The 12,138-nt window shown below is 35.9% G+C and overlaps 1 protein-coding gene across 1 annotated transcript; it reads left to right on the plus strand.

The window, feature by feature from the left end:
• The first annotated feature begins 4,839 nt into the window (after window positions 1-4,839).
• On the plus strand, window positions 4,840-10,844 carry LOC100649275 (probable peroxisomal acyl-coenzyme A oxidase 1). The gene is made up of 12 exons (XM_048412898.1): window positions 4,840-5,042; window positions 5,280-5,528; window positions 7,418-7,580; window positions 7,867-8,035; window positions 8,125-8,248; window positions 8,330-8,449; window positions 8,607-8,722; window positions 8,867-9,036; window positions 9,182-9,344; window positions 9,417-9,760; window positions 9,847-10,102; window positions 10,222-10,844. The coding sequence occupies exons 2-12, from the start codon at window positions 5,399-5,401 to the stop codon at window positions 10,480-10,482; spliced, it is 2,016 nt and encodes a 671-aa protein (XP_048268855.1). The 5' UTR covers window positions 4,840-5,042; window positions 5,280-5,398; the 3' UTR covers window positions 10,483-10,844.
• The last annotated feature ends 1,294 nt before the right edge of the window (window positions 10,845-12,138 follow it).

A 12,138-nucleotide genomic window follows, 5' to 3' on the forward strand; every position in this document is an offset into this window, starting at 1 on the left:
CAGTCGTGGAAGTCGTGAAATTATCACAACTAATTATGCATAATTTTAGAACATGAGATTATAGTTTTACCTGATTACTCATATCTCGCTATAAATTTCTTGCATTATGTTGCATTTCAGGGGCTTGTGTTTGAACTTGGATTAGAAATGGAAATGGTAAGTTAGGTACTAATGTTTGAAACTCAGGTTCGATATATGTGTTGTCCGCGATAGTGTAGTTGCTGGGCCTCGTCCGGAGTAATTGTCGCTAGTGGCTGCAGATGTCACTGCTGGAGTACTGCTGATTTTTCCTCCGTTTTTTGGTGCGTAGAAGAAAAATCGGACTCCGGTCGTCGGGATTCGAACCCGGGTTCCGAACGTTCGTAATAATTGCTTTTTTAATTTTTTTTTATATAGTGTTTATTTTTTTATCAGTTTTGGTATATTACATATTTGTATTTTCCATTATAAACGATGAATTCGATTGTGAGGTAGTTCAGGCAAAAGTACCGATACGCGACGGTACGACATAGCCGCGTAACATTACATTTTTTTTTTTTAGGTTTACACTTCTAACTGAAATTTAAGTCGCTGTAGAGCGGTGCTTATGTACGATATTGTTTTTTTTTCTTTCCATCTCTGTCCTGAAAACCTGGTCGCAAAAACAGGACAGTTCGTTAGTTTATTTGGGAAAGGATGGGAGAGGGCGGACTGGGAGGGGAAGGGAGGGGTGTCCTGAGGAATTATTATAATATTTATTTACATATTTACAATTTTATACGGTGGTAGATTTGAGCGTTACCGTTTTGCGGCTCTTTGTCTTGTTGTTTTTATTATGGTTTCGGTATCCACCAATATTTTTTTATGTTTTTTCTGTGCTTGTCTTCTGTGTCTTTTTGGGGGAAGGCCATGTTGTATCTCCACCTAGTGTCTGCAGTCCGTCCATCTAAGTTTTCCTCGTAGAGTATTGATTTAATCCCTATTTTTCTTTTTATATGGTATATTATTGGGATATTATTTTGGTCTTGGAGATAGTTTCTTTCGTCTAGGTATAGAAAAGCTTCGGGGGGGGGGGGGATGTAGCCTGTTATCAGTGTATTTTTATAATATGCGTCATTTGGAAATAAGCAACCGAAGATTAAACTATTTTCTTTTATCTTCGCAGCTTGCGCGAAGTGGTTTCTTGTTAGTTTTAAGATGTGATAATCGATGCGGTGGATGTTGGCTAAGTCGTATATTTTTTTATTTTTTACGTTTTGTATCCGCTGTGTTCTGATCTGTAAATACTCAGGCAAGCTCTGATGCATTTTCTTTCGAATATGCGAATTTCTTCCATTAGTGAAACTGGTATGTTGTATCAGATTGGGCAGCCGTAGGTTATAATAGGTCTAATTAGCGTTTGGTAGCACAGGATTTTTACTTTGCTGTTGTACAATACCTTGTTGTTGCCTGGAGTAGAACAATCTTTTTGTTTTCCAGAATGCTTTGCCGGCTTTGAAGAGTTGGATTTCGATGTGTTGCTTGTAATTTAGTTTATCATCTATATTTACTCCTAAATATTTTACGCAGTTTTTGGATGGTATGAGATCCCCTTCGTTTGCTTTTTCTTTTAGTTGGAATTTTTTACAGTGTTTCCTTTCTATTGGACCGATTTTACTTATCTTGGGCCTAAATAGTATGGTTTCGCATTTACTTCCATTGATTTTTAGTTTCCACGTGTAATAGTGATCGCTAATTTTGTCAAAGAGTTTTCGCAATTCTGTTCTTATCGTTTTGGCTTTGCTGCCTGTTACGTAAATGACCTGTTACGTAAGTTACCTGCGAAGGCTATGGAGCGTTTATTTCTTGTAGGACGATTTGTACGTTTTTCTATTTCGTCTATGAATGGGTCGATTTGTCTGTCTGTTGGGTTAACGTTGTTATAGATTTTTAGATCGCAGCTCTGTTCGAGTAGGTTTTGGAACTTTTTCCAGTCTGTCTTTTTGTAGTTGAACCTGGGTATTTCGGACTGTGTTTCGAGTGTTAGGAAGTCAGATGTGTTCTTGTTTATCTGAAATACTATGGCGTTATGGTCGCTGTCGTAGTCTAGGGTTCGGAGAGTGCTAATTGGTAGTAAATTTTGGAATTTTAATCGCGCGTCTGCTAGGCATATGTCCAGATATGAGCGTTCTTTTGGGTAAGAGGGTAGCTCGGTGCTGTAAAGGTTTGTTTTGTAGTGTATGCTTTTATTGTCTAGCCTAATGAAGTTCCTCTCGTGTTGTTTAGTTCGTTTTTTCAGCTTGTACGTTTAGCGTTAAGGTCGCCGGCTATTATTATATTATTATTTCTTGTTTGTCGAGCTGTAAAGGTTCAAAGAGATTGTCGAATTCGTCGTTAAATTGTTTCTGGTTTCCGTAGATTGCGTAGGCTGCAGTGATAAATAAGTTTTCCTTATTGTTTATTCTCATTTTTATGATAGTTGTTTCTAGGATTTTGAAACTTGTTATTTAGTCATTTTGGATTGTTTTGAACTTCAGAGGGTTTTTTTTTATGAGGATTGCCGTTCCTCCTCCTTGGGTAGCGTTTGGTCTGTCGCGTCTTATCATAGAGTAGTTTTTGAAGTGTACTTTGTGTCTTTTGTTCAATTTTGTTTCTGAGATAAGTACGATATCCGGGGTTTCTTTCTTTATTAGAGTTAGCATACTGTATCTTTTTTGATTCGAAATTAGAGAATTGGCATTTATTGAAATTATTTTCAAATGTTTTACCTCTAACTATAATGTTGCTGTAATTGATGGTTCAGGGGGTTTTGATTATTCGTCGTCTATATTATCGATAATGCTGAAGATGGAGTCGATTCTTTCTTCCTTCCTTTTTGATGATTCTTTTATTTCGTTTAGTTGCGTTTGTTGCTCACTTAGTGCTTTTAAAGTCTTCGATTACCTTTGCTATGATTAGTTGGGGTACGTTTACCGTTGGGCTGGGGCTTTGATTTACGCTATATTTGTTAATTGTGGAGGATTCTCGTTTATGCTTGTTCCTTGTTCTACTACGATCGCGAATTTTAGTTCGGGGACGTATTTACGGCTTATTTGAGCGATCCGCTCGATTTTTGTTTTTTTCACTTCGGTAATTTTTTCGTTGAGCTTTTTACGTAACTCAACGAGTTTTGGGCATCCTTTGTATGATGCGGGATGCCCGAATTTTTTGCAATTTACGCGGTAGATTTTTTCTTTGCCTATTGCGTCTTCTTTTTCTATCTCACACTCGCCTGGTCCGTGCGGCTCGGTGCATTTTACACAGCCGTAATTTAGGTTACAGTTTTGCGCTGTGTGGCCTATTCGCTGGCATTTGTGGCATTGAGTAACGTCGTTCTTTTTTATTTTTTCCCAATGTGCTTTCAGATAATTTAATCGGTTTATTTTTTGCAGTTTCCCAATATTGCTATTGGGGGATACTTGAACTATATAGATTGGGAGCAATATATTGTTCTCCCCTGATTTTCTTGTCGCGAATCGTGACACTTTTGTGAACTGTATCTCGTCTATTTTTAGGGCTTTTAGGTCTTCTAGTATTTCTGCTTCTCTAAAGCTATTGCCTAGCCTTTTTAGTAAATAAGTGTGGAGTTTTTGCGATTTGGGTGTGTACGTGTAGTATGCTGTGTTGGCTGCGGTCAATATTTCTTTCGCTTTGATATAATCGTTTAAACTTTGTAGGTATAGTACGTGCTTGCCTGTGTGTATCCTTTTAATGTGGAAATTCTTGATTTTAAGAGAATTTTCCATGAGGGCGATAGTATTTTTCGGATCCTGTAGGGTTATGTTAATTGGGAGGGGGGGTCTGACCCCTTTTGCCGATGCGGGGGCGTCCGCGTGGTCTTCAAGGGTGTGGCTGGTGGGCAGTCCCTTATGTGCCTGTCCCTTCAGTGGCGTTGTCGGTGGTGATAGGAATTTGGGTTTGTCTGTTTGCTTGGGCTGCGCTTGTCATGTTGCCTGTTTCACCGGTGCGGCGGGAGGGATGATGTTCGTACGTCTTTGCTTTTGTTTCTGATTTCCGATGTTGCAATCAGGGACGTAGCCTGCCTGTTTGCTTTGTTTCGTAATATTTCATTCTTTATTTTTATGCTTTCCACAATCGTATTTTGAATTTTTGTTTTTTTTTTTCGTTAATATTGATTTCGGATGGTCTTGTCTTCTTGTGTATCGTTTTCTTCTTGGTTTATGCTTTCTTGGCTATTATATGTTTTTTTGTTCCTGTTTACCGGGTTTGGTGGAAGGTTGAGTTTCCGCGTCTTTTGTGCGGAAAGTCTTATGCTGCTGTTACTGTCTTTGGTTGTCTTTTGATTTGATATTTTTCATTTAATTTCTTGTTTTGCTGGCTTTATGACGGGTTCCACCTCCTTGATTTCGATTTCATTATCTTTGTCTTCTATTTTTTTTATTTATTTTTGTTTATAGCGAGGGTAATACGAGCACTATTTTTCACTATTTTTTACGTTTTGTCACTTTTTTTTTCCTCACTGGATACTGTGTAGATGATGCGCTCACTGTCAGGACCTACGCCATGTACCCTTTTTGGACTGAGAGGTCCGTCCTGCTCAGAGATTCAGAGTCAAGTGCGCTAACCACTGCACTGCCGTCGTCCGATACTAGTTAGTGTCGGTGGTATTTGGCTTGTCGAGTGCTGCCACAAAACAATTGTACGCGGCAATATTAGAAATTTGCAATATGAACAAGACGCTCATATTCTGAAAGTGACGCGGTATCGTATTGTAGTATCGTGGACAAAAGACCTAAGATATCGGCCGAACCGTAAACGATGTCGCGAGAGCCGCGGCATCGTCGGGTACATCAATGTGTCGTTGGTCCTTTCAAGTAAACAGTTTCGTGGAAAAGGCCTGCGTGACCCTGGCCACGGACGTTTTCGGGATACGTGCGCGATAGGGTGGGAAAAGACAAAGAGACGCTAAGGACAGTGTTAGTTGAGACGTCGGCGAGAACGAATGCAAAAGGTGTACAGTGAGAGTTAAGAGGCGAGAGCGTGCGAGTACAAAAGCCGAAGACTAGAGTCGTAGAGTTGAGAGAGTCAGTGAGAGTTGTAGAGTTGTAGAGTTGCTAGCGTTCTAGAGAGATCGAGTTGTTGCATTATAGAGTTGCGAGAGTGATTTGAGTAGAATAAGATTCTTGCGTTTAGTTCAAGTTGAACATTTATCGTCCTCTGCCCAATTAATCGCTGTTCTTTTTATTTATCTTAATAAATAGTATTAGGAGAATTTTACAAATCTAAATTATCCTAATCTTATCCTTTTTCCGATATTACAGTATATATATGTATAAAAATCGGGCGTTTGGAAAGAAAATTAATTAGATAGATACGTGCTGCAATAGATTAAACAACCACACTGGTTTGTCACTGATTAGTGTAAAGTAATCTACACAATATGAAGCAACAGAAAATGGTGGTAAACAAGGATTTACAATATGAACGAAGTAGATGTACGTTCGATCCTGTGGAAGTCACGCACTTTTTCGATGGCAGTGCAGAAAAAACGAGACAACGCCGAGATCAAGGTATAGGTAGTTTTTATTTATCCTCTTAGTTTAACGCCAATTATCAAAAAAATAATTTCAGTTTCTTTCGTTTTCACTGTTATTAAGAACTAAATAATCTTCGCAAAATTAACATTTTCTTTCCACGAGATCGAAATATAATTGTATATTCCTATTATATTTGTAGAAATATAAATTTTTTAATGTAATTGACTTATTTGGGTACGCATTAGAAACGTCCTTGGCTTAGAGTTACTATAAGTTTCTCACCAAATAGTAATTCATATCGATTTTGAAAGATGTGGATTCCAGCAGTTAGAAAACCGTTTCTCATAAAAAATTCGCAGTATCATAGAGATAGCAAATATTTGAAATGAATGGAAATAAAATTATTAGTCAGTGTGGTCGATAATGAAGTCAACAAAGTTCGTTTCAGATTAGAAATATCGGCACATCGTAGATAAATCTAAAAAACTGAAAACAAAACTAAAAAAATTCTACTGAGACATGGGCAGATGCCCCACCTTAAATATGTTATATAAAGCCAAAATAATGTTATATAAAGCCATATTAAATCTAGTTTGAACCTACGGGCTCCAATTATGTGGAACAAGTAATTCGAGTAGATCAGATCCGCAGACTAAAAAGATTGAATCCCTTTAGATTGAAGCATTAGATTCAACTAGAATCAAACGTATTATAAACTCTTATAATCCAAGTTACAGTACCACGCCAAAATAATTTACTTATAATTCTCAAAGAGAATTGATTGTAAATAGTCTACCAAAAAGAAAAAAAGAAAATCTATCCACAGATTTATCCATCCAATAATTTAAACATATTTTTGTGGTAATTATGTACATGTAGTAACTTAATGGATCTTAGAGTAAGGATAAGTAATGATGTTTTATTTGGAGTTAAGTTTTAGTTTAACAAGCAATACTCAATACAACGAACTGATTACAATATCGTCGTACATATTATTATCATACTCGGCTCTCAACATCCCATACATACTCTCCGGCTCCTCCACTCTCACTCTCTGGGGCTTTTGTACTCACTCTCTCTGACTTCTCAACTAACAACACTCTGTACGACTTCTCCACTAACTCTGTCTCCAGCATCCCTTTGTCTTTTTTCACCCCACCACGCATGTGTTCCGTAAACAACCGTGGCCAGGGTTACGTAGGCCTTTTCTACCAAATTATTCACTTGAAAGGACCAACTACACATTGATGAACCCGAAGGCGTCTCGGCATCCCCGACATTGTTTATGGTTATCTTGGTATTTCTTAAGCCTTCTTGCACAATACTACATACATGCTTATGATATTTATCATTTACATATGACATCAAAAAATTATAAATTAAATTTAAATTCTTGCTAACATCTAATGGATAATAAATTATTAAATGAATAAAATATTAAGCAGTAAATTGTATAATATAATAACTTCCTAAAAATTAATTGAAACATTATTCTTTTCATTATTTTCGAATATGCTTAATATTTCTTTATTTTGGTATTATATCTCTGATACTAATCTTCATATTTCTACCAGGGGAATTAATAAATTACTAGGACATAAATGTCGTATTTTAAAGTTCAATGTTATTCACACGGAAAAATGCAAATATGATACTTATGAATCACATTGCGGTATTAACAAAGAAAAGACAGAATATATTGCATGTAGAAGGCAATATAATCACCTACAGTTCATGACATTATTATGCAGTATGTAGTACAGTTCGTTTTACTTGTTTCTTAAGCGTGAATATATAATGTGTCCATTTATGATGAGTACTAATAAAAACTACACGCGCGTCTTATTATTTTATTTTATTCTTCCAGTATTTTCAATTTCTGTATTACGTTTTATTATTTTTTGTTCATATTTTATTTTCAGAACAATATTTTTTGGGTGATCTGGTGTTAAAAGAAAATGTAGCAATGAAATATAAGAAGAGCCATAAAGAAATATACGAAGATACTTTACGAATTTGCTGTAAAGTACTTCACAAAATTAGAGAATTGCAACGCTCAGGAAAAGCAGACATTGATCTTGTTTTGTAAGCATTTTAAAGTTCACCTCAAGGAAACTGTCACATAACCAAGCAAATTCCAATATTTCTTCTATATGTGAAGAAAAGATATTCCTAGTCTTTTCAGATAAATAGGAACTTGCAAATATTTCCACTTGCTCTCAATGTCGTCGAATAAAAGGATACTTATAATAACGATTAAATTAGTTTTTCTTCTATAATATTTAGATATTCTCTTTCAGTGTTAAAGGATAATAGAACTTCCTTTGTTATACAATAGTAAAAAGATTCCCCCAATGTAGTCTATTTGCAGAAATATCTTTGGAGGACTACTTGGGACTGCACTATTCGAAGACGGAAATCCATTGCTTCTGCATTATGCCATGTTTCTACCCGCTCTTATGGGACAAGCAAATTCTGAACAGCAAGCATATTGGATAAACAGAGCTTGGACCGGCGATGTTATAGGAACATATGCTCAGGTAATACGTAAGGGAGAACATTCTTTTTAAACAAGATGGTCACAGATTAAAGTTTCTCAAGTAAATTTAATCTTGCACTTCTGCCTTAGACTGAATTAGGCCATGGAACGTTTCTCAGGGGTTTGGAAACTACGGCAACGTACGATCCGGAAACGAAAGAGTTCGTTTTGAATAGTCCAACTTTGACATCCTACAAATGGTGGCCAGGCGGACGTAAGTATATTGTAATTGTTTAACATAATAATAATGCGGTTCACTAAAACAGTATGATTTATTTACTATCAAAATTTTCAGTGGGTCACACTGCAAATCATGCAATAGTCGTTGCGCAATTATATACCCAGGGAGAATGTAGGGGAATTCATACGTTTGTTGTACAATTAAGAGACGTGGAGACACATGAACCTTTAAAGAGTATACAATAATATTACTTAATCGTTTATAATTTGTTATAAAAATATTATTCACGTTATCAAATAACAATCATCAAAACAAACAACTTTCTTCTTTACAATTATTCTCTAATAGTAGATAAAGGAAAGAGCGAAATGAATTTGTGTTCGATTTTTAGACATTATCATTGGTGAGATTGGTGCAAAATTAGGAATGAACGGTGTGAACAATGGCTTTCTCGGATTTCATGACTTTAGGATACCACGGGAGAATATGTTGATGAAGAATTCCAAGGTAAATTTTCATAAAGTTGCTGTAAGAAGTGCAATATCATCTTGTGGTTCTGAACTTGAAAGGAAAATGATCTGCGTAAACAGAACTGTCCTTAAATCCCAATTGTCGATAGAGCAAATTGTATAATTACATTTCCTGCTATAGGTACTAGAAGATGGAACATACGTAAAATCTGCAAATGACAAGTTAACGTATGGTACGATGGTGTTCGTTCGAGTAATGTTGCTGCAGGACGTTCTACACTATTTATCCAAAGCTGTTACTATTGCGGTTCGATACAGCGTAGTAAGACGTCAGGGTCAAATAAATGCGGAGTATGTTCTATTAAAAACAATCTCCAGTAACATCGACTGCTCTGTCTCCTTCTTAAAAAATGCCTCCATTGGAAATGTTAATTTTAATTATAATTAAATCTCTCCTGTTGATGCCAAATTAGTATTTGCCATTCTTTCTTTTTAGTCAACCAGAGGTGCAGATTCTCGATTACGTAACGCAACAATACAAAATCTTCCCTCATATTGCCACATGTTTCGCAATAAAAGTTACTGCCATGTGGCTTTTGGATATGTATAAAACGGTACAAAGTCAATTGCACCAGGCTGATTATGAAAAACTACCAGAGGTTGGTACCTTTATACTCTTTATAGTAATATGCTTTTCTTCATATTTTTAGCTCTATTAATTTCTTTTGCAGTTGCATTCATTGTCATGTTGCCTAAAAGCAATTGTATCCGCAGATACAGCAGCTGGAATAGAGCAGCTTCGGTTATCTTGTGGTGGACATGGATACATGACTGCCAGCAATCTGCCAGGACTTTACGGATTGGCCACTGCAGTCTGTACTTACGAAGGGGAAAATACAGTCCTACATTTGCAAACAGCTAGGTACCTCATAAAATCATGGAAACAAGCTATGGATGGTGAACCATTGCCAGAATCTGTAGAATATCTTAACGAAGCAGCAAAAGGAGTAAAACATTGTCGTTGGAGTAACGATCTGGAATGTCTGATAGATGCTTATGATGCCGTAGCTGCAGGGTATACTGCTTCGCAAACATTAAATCTTCCTAAATAATTATATAGATATTCATCAGAATGTTTACGATATTCTTATCATTTCGCAGATTCATCCGTTTAGCAGCAGAACATTTGGATCGCAGAATACATGATGGAGTTCCGACGGAGGAGGCGTGGAACCAAACGAGCATCGAACTAACTCAGTGTTCGGAAGCTCACGCTCGAGGCTTTATTGCAAAAACATTTGCAAAAGCTATTAAACAGTTAAACTCGAAGTCTGAAGAATTTCGTCAAGTAATGTTTCAACTCTGCGAACTGTATATCGTATATTGGGCTTTGAGAAACGTTGGTAATTTTCTTCGGGTGTGTATTGATTTTTTTTCGAAACTAATCAGAGAGGACAGCGAAAGAAGATAATTTTTTTACTATATTTTGTAGGGTAATTTGAATTCAAGAGCGATTCATTTCTTTCTCTTTTTTAGTTTTCTTCTATGCAGGAAGAGCATGTTCAGACACTTCATTCACGCTTGGAATATTTGCTGATGACAATTCGTCGAAATGCTGTAGGAATCGTTGACGGTTTCGATTTCAATGACCATATTCTTTGTTCGGCTTTGGGTGCTTACGATGGTAATGTTTATGAACGATTGTTTCAAGAAGCCATGAAGAGTCCTCTGAACCGTGAAACTGTGAACATGTCTTTTGAAAAATACTTAAAACCATTTCTTAAGAGTAATTTATAGTGTAATCTTTTGAAAGGAAATATTTAAGCATAATTATTATTTCGCATTTGTTTTGTGATGATTGGATCGTTTGGGATATGTTGCATTTACTTGTTATCCTAATGTATTTTTTATTTGTTATTAAATAATCGATTGTATTGCTTGCTGGGTATTGATCTATAAGATGGAACATCTGTAACATATCATATGAGCAATATCGAAGAAAGATCTACGTGCTGACTTGTCCATCTTACTGAGACTTTGTATTGAACAAGAAAGGATCGAACGTATTTTTGTATCATTTCTATTCGCTATCATTCTAAATGTGTAATTTATATAAAGAAGCATCGCTGTAATAATTGTGAATAAATGTTGGATAGATATTTTATATTTATAAAAAGTTTCCTGGAAATATTTTGAGATGAGATGTCTTAAATATGTTATGGGAAATGGTATTTTCTGTTTTTAGAAGTAATAAAATAATATTTTAAACTAGAAAAATGTGTATTTTTATTGTTGAACCTATAGCGGCTCAAGGAAAATTACATTTTAGAATTGAAAGGTTTTCATATGGCACAGTATTTATTTATGGGATAGAAGTGGTGACATACATGTGGTATCATTCCTTATACTGACATACTGCAATTATTGTTAATTTCCTATCGCAGTGGAAATAATAGTATTTGTACAGGAATAAAATGCAATTTGTGAGATTCATTGGTACCGCTGCGATACCATGGTCATGAATTTTGATATAGATTCGCTACGTATGTTGCATCCAACGAGTATCGAGTACGTAATACATCTTGTAAAGTATACTTGTAAAGTAGCTATGCATTTCTTTGCTGTAAACAATCGTTTAATTCCTTTTCCTCTTCTCTATCGTCATCTTCTACTCGTCATTTTATATCGCTATGTTTCACTATAATTAAACGCCTCACACTCTTTCTTAATGACACTATCATGTTGCTATCACTAGAATTTTCGTTACTGCTTCCATATAGATCACTTATATTTTTCGCATTTTTCCTTCTTCATAACATTAAGTTATGGTTCTAATTAAATTTTACTTCTATATAAGTTCTTTTATATAAGTTCCATTTTTCGGATTGCCCACTGCCGTGATTGTTTAGAATTTAACCGTTATCTATCCTATCAAACCTGAATAGATATGGCCCGAACTCCATGAATGTGAGTCCGAACTTATTACTGAATTAGATTCCTTGAGCCGGACTCGTGATGTACATGTTTGGTTCAAAATTGTTAGTAACCGGTTTCTTTTCTTTGTTACAATATTTCCGGCACATGAAAAGCACCGTTCCGATATTGCTGCGTCAGCCGTCCATCATTCAAATGGATTTAAATTAAGTATGATTGTACCTGAAGTTCTGTAATTTCTATACACGCGTACCCGTGAATTTCAGTACAGATATTAAGATCTGAGTATTTGAATATTTGTGTACCCGTGTATAAAGAAATATGCGGAATAAAACATGCGTGTATTAGCTACACCTGTATTTTCAGAAAACGTGCAATATCGGAAACTCTATTTTGGAGTATGTTATGGAAATCATAATTTCAAATCTTTCTGTATGCATATAACCCCGCTGTAGGCCTTAGATTTCGAGAAATTTGCTAAGAGCTGCCGATTTCACTCCAATTTAATTCTGCCTATAG

Source organism: Bombus terrestris, chromosome 15, assembly GCF_910591885.1.
Source record: "Bombus terrestris chromosome 15, iyBomTerr1.2, whole genome shotgun sequence".
Lineage (NCBI taxonomy): Eukaryota > Metazoa > Arthropoda > Insecta > Hymenoptera > Apidae > Bombus > Bombus terrestris.